The 12,846-nt window shown below is 45.3% G+C and overlaps 1 protein-coding gene and 1 non-coding gene across 3 annotated transcripts in view; both read right to left on the bottom strand.

Annotated features, from left to right (window-relative positions):
• Positions 1 to 799: 799 nt before the first annotated feature.
• On the bottom strand, positions 800 to 871 carry TRNAC-GCA (transfer RNA cysteine (anticodon GCA)). The gene has a single exon. It is a non-coding gene; the product is annotated as a tRNA-Cys (tRNA).
• Positions 872 to 2,366: 1,495 nt separating this feature from the next.
• The window catches only part of CREB3L2 (cAMP responsive element binding protein 3 like 2), a 133,798-nt gene continuing 123,318 nt past the window's right edge, over positions 2,367 to 12,846 (bottom strand). For both annotated transcript variants that reach the window (XM_061165883.1, XM_061165884.1), the window contains exons 9-12: positions 12,642 to 12,741; positions 12,236 to 12,362; positions 10,352 to 10,568; positions 2,367 to 8,434 (exon numbers count right to left, since the gene is read on the bottom strand). In XM_061165883.1, coding sequence (XP_061021866.1) covers positions 8,359 to 8,434; positions 10,352 to 10,568; positions 12,236 to 12,362; positions 12,642 to 12,741 — 520 coding nt within the window. In that variant the 3' untranslated portion in view covers positions 2,367 to 8,358. The remainder of the gene's footprint in view (positions 8,435 to 10,351; positions 10,569 to 12,235; positions 12,363 to 12,641; positions 12,742 to 12,846) is intronic.

Genomic DNA, 12,846 nt, shown 5'->3' on the forward strand with positions numbered 1-12,846 from the left:
TTTACCACATGATCATTTGAGCAGGAGTCTTAATTTTGGAACCCCAGTTTCCTCAACTGTGAGAGGGGGGTAATTATGCATCCTCCATAAACGTTCTAGAGAAAGTGAACAAGATCACAGATAATGCATGAAAATCCCCTGGTAGATAAGAGGCACTCCGTGTGTGCATGTTCGCGTGTCGAACTCTTTGTGACCCTACGGACTGTTGCCCACCAGACTCTTCTGTCCACAGGGATTCTCCAGGCAAGAATACCGGAGTTGGTTGCCGTGCCCTCCTCCAGGGGATCTTCCCGACCCAGGGATGGAACCCGTGTTTCCTGCACTGAAGGAAACGGTGCCACTAGGGAAGCCCAAGCCCAGGGTCTCCTTTTCCGTCAAGGCCAACAAGTTTAAGGTTATGAAGCAAGGGTGCATAACCTTTACCTCCAGAATCCACTGGTTCTTTCCCCCACTGCATCCCAGCATGCCTTCACCTGGATAGCTCTCATTTTCAGAGATGTGAGGTAGGATTTGCCCTAGGAACTGAGCATGGCGGCAGCACTTTATAGACATCTGCTTCCTGGTTCTTTCTTTTCCCAAGAACAAGCTCCACCAACCTGTGTACGCCTCATTTATTTTTTCTGGAACAAAAGTGACAACCAGTATAAAACGAGACAATAAATCTGTGTTGAAGTGAAGTGGCTCAGTCGTGTCCGACTCTTTGCAACCCCATGGACTGTAGCCCACCAGGCCCCTCTGTCCATGGGATTTTCCAGGCAAGAGTACTGGAGTGGGTTGCCATTTCCTTCTCCAGGGTATCTTCCCTACCCAGGGATCGAACCTGGGTCTCCTGCATTGCAGGCGGACGCTTTACCATCTGAGCCACCAGGGAAGCCCCACATTGCTCTAAATCATAGCAGGCCTATCCGTGAAACCCGTCCATGAAGAGGTCTGTGAGCCTGAGATCAGCCTCCGATTTGACATCCTGATGCCTAAGGAATATGTTTTAAAACATAGATTTTATTATTATTCAAACACACTGAGGCCAACAGATAAAGAGATGATCGCTATTGAAAAGATAGTTTGTAAAGAAATAAAATAATAGGAGCTTAAAAAATGTTCATCTTGATCCAAAAAATAATCTACAAGAAGATTCAGATTACATATTAATTAGCAGGGAGGTGAATCAAGTTGAAAGAATATGGAACATTATCAATACATTCACTAATAAATAGTGAGTATTTTCTAATGTTTCTATGTCTTACAGTTTCCTAGCTTCTCCAAGTTTTAGGCTATTTTTATAGTGTTTTATACTATTATTATAATTTTTCTATATCATTTAACAGATTTCAATAAACAATGAGTACTTAATAAATATGCAATAATGATTATTAATATTAATTAAAGCTGTTGAAAATTTTTAGAAAAGAAAAGGTAGTTTGTTACTCTCAGTTCCCAAGAAGCACCAGGGATGGTTGAGAAGCAGAGGAGGGTTAGGGTTAGCCCTAATTTTCTGGAGGAAATTTTACAGGAGGAAAATTAGGCCAGAAACTGTAGTTTCTGCAGGAAGGAACATCAAGGCAAGGAAAATAGGTTTAGGGGTGGCTAGTTTGAAGAACTTTAGTGGGCTCTGAGGTGTAGAGAGTGTTTCTAGTGGTCTGGGACCTGGTCATGGTGATTAGGTGATTAGGGCAGGGGGACAGTGAGGTCCTGAGAGCTCATAAAGGAGGTGCTTGAGGAACCAGCTCTGGTTTGCACATGAAAGTTGTGCTTACAGGCAAGTCCTTTACTACGTCTTGGCTACCACTGTGAGGAACAGTCAGTCCCTTTCTGGGTCACCAAGGTCCCAGATGTCAAAGTATTAGGAATACAGAAAATACAAAGGCATGATTAATACAGAGTATCTTCAAACCAGTGAGTATTGTCCCCTCCCCACATCCCTGGAAAGATATCAGAATGTCACAGAGGAAGTTTCCATAATAGACTTGCAGAATAAGAAAGAGGGAGGGTGATTAAAATCTTCCACTGGGAAAGGACCCTTGTGTAGAAATAGAAGATATGGTCAAGGTGTCCAGAGAAGAAAAGCAGCAAGAGAGTAACGCACCCAGGAACTCAAAGAAAGTTTCCGCATGCTGCTAAGAAAAAGAAAGTCTTGGGGGTGGGTGGAGCTCCAGGTAAGCGTAGTCCATGGCCTTAGTCTCTTAACATCTTGGCTACTTTTTCTAAGGTTAAATGAAGCCCCACTCTCTCTGAGTGGAGAAAATTAAATTTGAATACAGAGACTGCAATGGAATGAAGGTAATTCTGCTTGAGTGCATTGACCTTTATCAACCATTTCACCATAATTTCTGGAGCATGAATCCAATGTTAGGCATCCTCTGCAACTGTTTCTATAAAAAAGGATCCTTCTCTTCTGGCTCATGTCCAAGCCATCATTCTCAAGCATCCCGAGACGGGGAAAGAAAAATCAAATCCATGGAGTTCTGAAATCTAGTTAAAGAATAGTTGTAGGAGACAACGAAAATAGCAGTCAGGCCGCATAAATCTCCAGAGAATATGGGTTTTCTTCCTGTGACTGACTGAAAAAACAATTACATTTCTCAATATTCCTCCAACTGAGACTTGGATTCAGCACTTGATAACATACAAATTGCTGGTTTGAGGCTCTTTTTTCAGTTGCACTAGATAGTTAGGAAAGAATGGCTAGGCACACATAGGCAGATCCAAGCTCATACAAAAAAAACATTTAAAAGCAGAATATCAAGGATTTTCAAGACTGGAAAATGTTTTACTATATAAGAAAAAATATTTTTATTTGCAAGAAATGGAAATACAAAAGCATAACAATTTAAATTCATTTTTTTCCAAACTAAATACAAGTATCCTACAAAGCATTTGCTTTTTTTTTTTTTTGGTATTTACTTAGCTATGATAAAGAATAAAAAGCCATTAAAAAAAACAGCATGATACTTGACAGATAATAAGACTCACAATGTAATTAGACTTAAACATTACTGGTCTATATAACCTGTTACCAAAGAGAGAAAGCCCAGCCTGTCAGCACAAACATTAAAGCTCATGGTTGATTATAGTCCAGAGTCTGCTCAGCATTGTTTAAAAACGGTCGCCCACAATTTGTCAAAGAGTGCTGGTGTTTTTCGTAGACTCAGAAAATATTCCGTCTGAAAGAGAGATTTGCTGAACACTCTAGGCCATAGGTCCATGATGCAAAAAGTTCATGTTTTCAGCCAGCTGGTGAGCAAGCGAAGGAGCAGAGAAACAGCTAAAATTGCTGGTGTTGCTTTCCCAGGATGTAGAGGCTACTAGCCGGAACTCACAGAGGACAGGATGAACTGAACAGGAGATGAACATCTCCAGTATGAGGCAAAAAACCCTCAACTCTGCACAGCAGGGCCAGCCCGGGGGTAGGAGGCAGTGCAGTCTCCGCACAGAGGAACTTGACAGCTCACAGCGTGCTCACGCAGAAAGAGATCTGCTCAACCTAAGCCACAAATTGCTGCACCTCCCATATCACTTAGCTGTTTATCGTCTCATAATAATTAGCTGCCCTTGTTTTCTCCTTCTATAACACTAAAAGACTCATTTAGCATATGTGTGCATGCTAAGTCACTACAGTCATGTCTGACTCTGTGATCCTATGGACTGTAGCCCACCAGGCTCTTGTGCCCAGATACTCCAGGCAAGAATACCAGAGTGGATTGCCATGCCCCCCACTCCAGGGAATCTTCCTGACCCAGGAATCGAACCTATGTCTCTGGCAGCTCCTGCATTGCTGGTGGATTTTTTTACTGCTGATTCACCAGGGAATCCCTTACTTACCACCTAGCATTTAGTAGTATACAAGAATTATCATTTTCCTTCCTTCTAGAAGCCCAGACATAGCATTCCTGAATTTTCTGTTACCCAAAATGACAACATGAAACATGTCCTGTGGTAGGTGGTACTGACCCTTTGGCCATGGAGACATGGAGTCTGAATCCTCAAAGGCACTGGATTCTTCTGTGCTGAGAAAATGTTCTGCTCTGAGGATTTATAATACCTTTAATCCCGGCTGGTCATTTTTTGATGCGACTGCACCTTGGCAAAATGGGATTTTCCTAATGGACGTTACTCTGTTTCTTTTCTCCTGATGTATAGATGTGATCAAGACTCACTTTTAGGAAACCATTTTTGAGCCTTTGGAAGTTTCATCACCCAAACCCACTTCAATTTAGTACTACAAGGGTGTATACAAAATCTCCCAATGACAAGGTGGCCCTCAGTCATCCTAGATTCAAATATAAGGCACATGTAATGCACAAATAAGTGTCCAAGACAAGGGAGGAATGTATTCTTGTGTGCGTCTACATGCGTCTATATTTGCGCCCATGCAAGGGGTAGGGGAAGGGAGGCAAAGAGCGAGCTGGCACTTGGGCCTTTCGAATAGTTATTGATTAATGAAGCTTCCTCAGGCCCCTTATTCCCTAATATTCACTAGGGCCTCTTGCAACAGTCTTTCTTGGGAATGAATGACAACTCAATGAATGGATGAGTGAAAGAAGAATCTGAACTCTGTCTCTGGCCACGTCACAGGCCTCTACTCTCTCCTGGAGCTGCCCTCCCAGAGGGTCTTATCCGATCACATGTCTCCTAACTGTCTCAGCGAAAAAGGAATTCAAAGAAAATGACCCTGACCAGAGCACTACCTGCTAATGGTCTGTCTGCACTGCAAGCAGGAGAGCTAGTGTCTGGAATAAAGACTGGACTCCACAGAACTGAATTACTGACAAGAGCACTTGGCAGAGAAGGGGGAGGCTACAGCCTTCTCTTCCATCTCCCATTTCCCCACACTAGCAAGGCTGGCACGGATGCCCCATTTCCCCGATGGGAACTGGGAGGTCTCTGAGCGTGCACCCTGCACAAATGACATGTGTGTTCAGAGGAGCTGGCCCTGAGGGTCCTCTCATCCTTGTCTTTTGGTCAGTGTGAGAACACAGAGGAAGGAGACACAAGTGCAAAAAAAATATTTTTTTAATAAAACACTTGTGTCAAAAACTCTGGACACTGACTCACTGCCAGAACAAAAGTGAACCAGTTCAACACTCTTGCTCCAAGGACACATGAGAATCACAGCCCTCTCTTGGCATTCAGGCATGAGGAAGGGAAAAAACCCACGGTGTTTATAGTTGGTTTGTAAATAAGCTGCACTAAAAGTTGCTTTCACAATCTACAAATTAGGTCTCTAAACCAAAATCATTTATACTAATAAAAAGGTTATCTAATTTTGCCTGTACTGGTGTCAAAACTCATCCCCACCTCCTGCCCAAAAGGAGCAACCTAGTTCAGCTGTCAGATTTTTATATAACACTCTCTTTATGTGAGCTGGGCTCCAGAGTCCTAACACTTCACAGAAATCCTTTCTTAAACCTGGCACTGAGACCTTTCATTTACAGTAGCCATTTCTAAGTGCACAGTCCAGAGCTGTGAATAGAACCACACTGGGGAGTCTGGGTTACTCAGGTCTCACCCAGTAAAAAAAAGTGTATGTTCTCTGAACTTTTTACAAGACATCTCCTCCACTAGGCTAATCAAAAGAAGAGAAGGGGAAAACCTGCTGACCTAATGGAAAATATATTAATATATTTATCATGAACATTGATTCTTTACGATTGACAGTTGTGCTAACAGTCTCAAACTTTCCAAAACTGAGGTTTCGAAGCTGAAAGCCTGCCACTATCTAACATCCTCAGGGCGAACCAAGTATTACTGACTCATCTATGGCATGGGATGGTTCTGGGAGGGAAACAAATCCACTGACATTGTGAGCTTAACCCTGGAAGAGAAAATGTGCACATTAACTATTTGGAACCAATCCGGTGTTATCCAACTCTTCAGCATCCTCTGGACTCCGTTACATTCTCCTAAAGGGGTAACCGTTTAGTTCCTCTTCTTCGCCTGAGCAAGGAGTGGGAAGCAGAGGTCTTTCTCAAAACAGCAGCAACTGGTCCTTGGATCCCCTTACAATGGCCATTTGAGCCCTCAGGCTGATGTCCTCTGTCTCTAGACACAGATTCAGTTCTGGAAGAAAGGCTGCCCAGAGATCAAGCCCTGCTGTTTGGAGGGCTGGTGAGAGTGAGGTCAAGTGAGGAAATAAAATCCTCAAGGCACTAAGGATGGGCCCTAGGAGTTGGTTCCGACACAGGAAAAGTTTCACTTTCTAATCATCCAAATACGAGAGTTAATATTACGTTCTCACCTTCTTAGCCCCCCCTGACCCCACCCCATGGGCTGTCAGTGCCTGATAATTACATGACATATTAAAGACAGGGATGGGTCAGTAGCGGCCCTTGGTTGGCAGATACCAGTCAGACCCAGGAAGGTCTAGCACAGAAGAGAAGGAGAGAGGAAAGTAGAGAGAAACAGAAGGGAACAGGGCATGTACTAGCATCCCTCCTCCCACACAGCCAGCCTGTCTGGTCTCAGCCTTTGCTGGCCAATGGATGGGGCAGTGAGAGGAGACCACTGTGATCTTGATCCAGCTTTACACAGCGCCAAGAAGAGGAACTTGGCCATCTCCCTGTCGGAACTTTCTCCATCACAGTAGGGAGACAGAAGAATCACCGACGGTGAGCCCTGAAGGTACCAGATCTGCTTATGAGTTTGTTGTTGTTCAGTCTCTAAGTCGTATCTGATGCTTTGCAACTCCATGGACTGCAGCACGCCAGGCTTCCCTGTCCTTCACTATCTCCCAGAGTTTGCTCAGACGCATGTCCAATGAGTCCACTGCTTATGAGGTCTGATGGTAAATGCTAATGATGCCAAATTCTGTGGCTGACATGGAACAGAGGGCCCAGGAGTGGCTTAATCTCTCTTAAGTACAGGTTCCAACGACAACAGAGATGAGAGAGAAAACCAGAGACAAGAGACTTCAAACTAAAAGTGCTTCACCTACTTCTAAAAATAAAAAACAAAATGTGAGCAAATTTCTTACACAAAATCTTTTACAAGCTAGGCAAAAACATTTAAGGGGAGTCTTCTACATTATACAATAAAAAGTCTATTTCTATTTCTTATTTGTATGAAAGAGGAAAGTTTTTTTTTTCTTTAAACTACAAAAGTTACTCTTAATCATTAAAAAAAAAAAAAAAAAAAAAGTAGGTTGGGGGATTAGGTCGTGTCTCTTTGGGTGAGCTGCAAAGTGGCCAAACCTGACTAGAAAAGGTAAGACACACATACACAAATGTCACCTGCTCTGACCCCAGGAGCAGGCAGGCCCCGCCTCTGTATGGAGGCAGAGGAGGAAGGGAAAGCAGGCGAGTCGGGGGGAGGTGGGGAAAACTGGGCTAACATGGCTGTCTGAAACGCCTGGGGTCAGGGCTTCCCTGGCATGGGCACAGGACCGAAAAAGCACCCGTCCACAGAGCCTCAGACCTGAGCCCGGCTCCACCTTCCCCTCTGAGTTCATGCTACAGAAGGACACATGCTTAGGGAGGTTCCCCAACTATAATTAGAAGCCTCCAGAAAAAGAAAAAAAAGAAAAAGAAAACACAAGACAAAACACGGCCTGGAAAAATGGGGAATCCCAGAGTCCAGGCTGCCCTCTTTGCTCCACAGGCCAACAGGGGACCTTGTGAGCCTGGAGGGGAGGCGTCCGGATGTCTTCAGTGGTCGCCGGGGAAGCCTCTGCAAGCTAATAAATACTATTTACAAATGGGGAGGAGAAGCCAGGGAGGCAGAACTAGGGGTGTGTGGGGACACAGACTGTGGAGAAATCCTACAAGCAACATGGTGGGGCAGGTTTGCCTGGAGTAGAGAAGCCTGATTGCTTCAGGCATTGCACTTGCGGCCTGAGGGTACGAAGGGGGCGCCTTGCTCCAGCCAAGGGGCCCAAGGCCGGGGCCCAGGGCAGAGCGGCAGGGGGCGCCCGCGGGGCACCGCAGAGCCAGGCTGAGGAAGGCAGGACGTCAGTCAGTGCTTCGCCAGATTCCAACAAGCATCCTGGTAAATTTTTGTGGGGTGAACAACAGTCAGCTCTGCTTCAAGGAGGCGGTCACACCCACCCCGGTGAGAATCTGGCCGTATCTTTTTGGCACTGTCGGTAGAAACAAGCCTGCTTGTCCCACCCCGACCGAAGATAATTGCCTATGGCAGTAAGCGAGGGACGGGGCGAGCTCCCCTCTGCCGGGAGGGACATGGGACCGGGGGAGGCGCTCTCTCACCGCAGGCGGAAATCCCAGGCCATCCTCCCATCCAGAGCCAGGACCGCTGGTCCAGGTCTTCGTCCAGATTGGGTGGGCAAAAAGGAAAAGCTTATGACAAAAGGTGGTTTGGAGACGTAAAGGCAAAGTGAAGAGACAGAGGGAGGTGGCGATAGCCTCTTTAAAAGGTGGCGTTCACTCTTCTGTCGAGTTCTACAACTTTTAGGGTCTCATTCCCCTCCAGGTTGGTGCTGACCCTGCGGAGGCATCAGAAGGAGAAAGAAGTCTCACCATCATGCTTGGCAGGATGACGCAATCACCCCATGACTGGACTTAGCAGGCTGGCCCACGCATGCCTCTTGTCTTCTTCCCTCCCAGCAGCACTTTGTTCCCGAAGTCTCCTACTACCCGCCTGTCCACCATCCACATTCCTGCCTTTATCCTCATGCCAAAGGAGTCATCCCAACCCAGAGGATAAACATGGTGGTTTGATACTGATTCCTTGTACGTCGCTTAAAATTACTGTATTCATTGAGGATAAATACCCCATGCTAAACCCTGGGAAGGAGAAAATAAAAGGATAAAGGCTGATCTTTAGTCTAGAATAAAGATTTTTTTAAAAAATTTAGATAAAGATGAAACCTTTTTAAAGATTAAAAGATTCTAGATGAAGGTTAAAAAAACAAACCCCAAACTATCATGAAATAACAATGAATATATCATAGAAAATAAATACATTATTATATTGTGTAACAGCCTAGACCATCTCCTAGACGTTCAGAGGAAGGCAATGAGGGCTCTGGTATCAGGCAGACATCCCAGAACAAGAGGGATTTCAATGGGGCCTTGAATAGCTGAGACAAGAGGAAAGAAGACTTTTGTCATGAGCCAAGTTATTGAATGGCTAAGTCTTCTCTGGCTCCCAAGAGTAGTCTGCTCTGGCTTCTACAATTCTCTCTAGGAAATAATAGTAATATCTAACCTTGTAAAGTATTTCAAAGGATTTATATGTCACACTTACATAGTTCTTAAAATAATAAGTGCTATAAATGTTAAATATGTGTGTAGAATATAAACATATAAAAGTATATATAATTACAATCTTTCCCCTGCAGCATTAGGGGAAGAAAGCTCAAAACTTTGAAACAAAAACTTTCCTACTTGTATTGGAATAGCAGCATCTCTAGGGGCACGAGGTCAGCTAGACCACCAACCACACCACGTATAACCAGGACTGTATGCAGACACTCCGTCCTGAGTCATTTAGTGTACTCAGGTACCCCCCACAGGGTAACAATCCCCAGCAGTTATACAAGTCTTTATACAAGGACTCTTCCTCTAACTGTCTAAAGGAAACAACTCATGGAGAACTGGAAACAAGTATGTGTTATTTTCAATAATGGAAAGACAAGAACAGTGCCTCTCAAAGTGTCCTTTAGTATGAATATATAACTATCTAAGTATAATTAACACATTTTGCATGTGTGCCAAGGTCACTTCAGTCGTGTCCAACTCTTTGTGACTCCATGGACTGTAGCCTGCTAGGCTCCTCTATCCATGGGATTCTCTAGGTAAGAATACTGGAGTGGGTTGCCATGCCCTCCTCCAGGGGACCTCCCTGACCCAGGGATCGAACCTGGGTCTCTTATGTCTCCTGCCGGCTCAGGCAAGTTCTTTACCACTAACGCCACCTGGGAAGCCCTAATGCATGTTTATTTACATGTAAACCATAAAACTACATGTTGATATATAAGATGACATATATGTATCTTCAGTTGGAAGGAAGCTTGGAAATATGCCTTGCGGCAGCATTTGCATAGCAAGTACACTGCTGTTGCTGGACTGTATGTTTACTTGTGAGACTCTGAGGAGAGGAGGAAGACAGGGAGGAAGGGAGTCAAGCCCTTTCCCCAGTTCTTGGAGCCTGCACTGCCAGCTCCCCAGTGGCGTAGCAGACACGGGGCCAGCTCTCACCGTGTCTCTTTCAGTCTCTGTGAGGGCCAGCTGTTGGCAAACAATGGACTCTCCAGAGCCCAGGTGCCGGCAATAGGTCCTGAAAAAGCCGAGGGCTGGACCAGACCAATGGGAAAGTCTACTCTGCACACTGCAGTTTGCTGACTCATAACCCATCACTGGTGCCTTAGAGGAGGTGACCCTGTGTCTGTTTGACTCACATGTGCTGCTGCAGCTCCAACAGCACTGATTTCTCCAGGCTGGTCTCATTTGAGATAATGAAATGGGGAAGATCCACGTCCGGCCTGGACTCCAGCCCTTTTGCCCTGAGCAGAGCGGAGCCTCGGTCCCAGCGCCCCAGCTCCCCAGCTGAGGCAGAACTGGGCGGCTCCTCCAGGGGAGAATGTTCCTCATAGATCAGCAGGTTCCTGGATCTCACTGAGAACAAAGCAAAGTAACAGGTGTTACAAGAGACCACAAGGGTACATCACGCCTCCCCCTAGATGCTCAGGGTGGGGAGATGACAATTCATGGGTTCTTATTGCCCAGGACTGAGGGTGCCAACTGGAGTTGGCTTTCTATAAAGGCTTCAGGATTTCAGAGTTTGGTGTGTTGAAAAATGATACCAATTATAAAGTGCTGGAAGAACAACAGAAGAACAAATACACAGGAAGGAAACTGCCACCCCCACTGCTTTGAAAATAAAACTCCCCTCCAGGCCACCTCCACCCCTGCAACCATCTGGAGGAAACAATTCATGGAGAAAAGGAGTCAAATATTTGGAGGTGTCCAGACTCAGCTAAAGTAAGCATCCTCAGTGAGTAGGTCTTGCATAGGGAGAAGGTACAAGGGCAAAAAACTGTGTTTTCTTTCATTTAGAAACTAGAGAGGAGACACAAGGCTAAAGCCAAAAATCAAGCAACGGAGACACACTCTTTTGCTTTATAGAATAGTTGCACAGCTAGATGGCTCAGGAGCAATTTTCTACAACATAGAAACTTTGCTCTCATCAACTTCCATTTAAATTTAGAGATACATTCCCTTGGAGAAAAAAAAGAATTCCCCAGGAGACCACTGCAATTATTTGTTGAAATGCTGGACCTTCTGTCATATACCTGGCAGAGACACACCTACTTCAGATGTTTCAGAACCACAAAATTATGCCTACTCTCAAAATCCAGTACCCCTAATTCCATATTTGTTCTTACTAGTGTATGTATCTATTTCACGATCCCTACATACCATTCTTTTATTTACCACATACTTAAAAGAGATCATTGTTCAAGATGAGACTATCACATCTAACACCTGTGTCTCCAAATTCTCTAAATCTAGGGCATTATATTTTGTAACACAGGCTGATTGTCTCATGTCACTTTACAGATGCTTACTGTGGTAACATACATTTCCACTGAGTAGAATTCCTTTAAAATGTGATGGAAAACTTACTGCTTTCCCACCCCTTCCCTACAAATGCACATCCCTCCCCGTGTCAGAACTCAAAAAGAAGATGTCAGAATTTGCCAGGGAACACAGTCTAGAGCAGAAGTCTACAAGCCATGCTCTGCGGAGCTCTAGAGAAATCCCAGTGCATGAGGACCCCAAGGGGAGACCCAACAAGTGGACTGGGCACTTCTTCCCATGGCCCTCTTCCTCCCTTCAGTGGAGAAGTTACAGTTTTACCACTTTTTAAACATTAGGCTTTCATATGTAAGCAGAAGCCGACAACACTACCTGCAAAGTCCTGGAGGTCAGAGTGATGACAGCTAACTACACACTCACTAATTTGGGGGCAGATGCTTCTGCTGATGCTATTCAATCAATGTTTTTTATGGGAGAGAGGTAACAGTGACACTGAATTGTCTCCTCCCAAGGAAGGGATATATACATGTGTTTTTATAGAGAAATGATTTTGAGACCACTGCTCTGTACCCAAGGAGCCTTATCATAGAGCCATTTCAAACCAAGTGATTTAATACAGTCCTCCCAACAACAACAACAAAAATTTTAGACTTTCACATAAGACTTCTTTCAGAAAGTTAAGTTTTGAGAAATGAAAGAGAAAAGAAACAAGACATCTCCCTAGCTGCTGAGTGCCGTCTTACCCACGGAGGATGTGTAGGGCTCCTGCAGGGAATGCTGGCTGGGCAGGGCCATCTTGGTGGCAGAAGGATAGGGCCCATAGCCCTGAAAGAAGCTGCCAAATGCTACGGCAAAGCACAGCACCACGACCTGCAGGGTGAGGAGAGAACATGGGGGCCATCAATTCCAAGATGCACAGAACAAACCTGCAGACCTGAAACTCCTGGGAGGTCTGGAAAGACGACTCTCCTCTGTCAGGCCAGCAGACCACACCCAGGTCAATCACTGTCACATCATAGGAGAGAAACAGCCTCGGAGCAGGCTGTGGTTCCTCCAACCCCCAGCACTTGGATGTGGCAAGCTGGGGAGAGGCTGGAACCTGGGGAGTGGGCCGGGCTGGTGACGGTGCTGTTCATTTGGTAAACTCACCATGAGGCATGTGCCAGTCTGCGTGCCAGCCAGCTTGCAGGTGCGAGAAACCTTGCCCATCACCAAAGTCTGAAGCTTCTGCAGCTGCTGCAGGAGAGTTCTGCAAACACAACAAATCAAAACCATGAAGGGCGTCTCAGAGACGAGAGAGAATGTTTGTCAGTGATCTCCGCCCCGGGCTCCGGGGAGGCTCCTGTGACTTTGT

The sequence above is a fragment of the Dama dama genome, chromosome 18 (assembly GCF_033118175.1).
Source record: "Dama dama isolate Ldn47 chromosome 18, ASM3311817v1, whole genome shotgun sequence".
Lineage (NCBI taxonomy): Eukaryota > Metazoa > Chordata > Mammalia > Artiodactyla > Cervidae > Dama > Dama dama.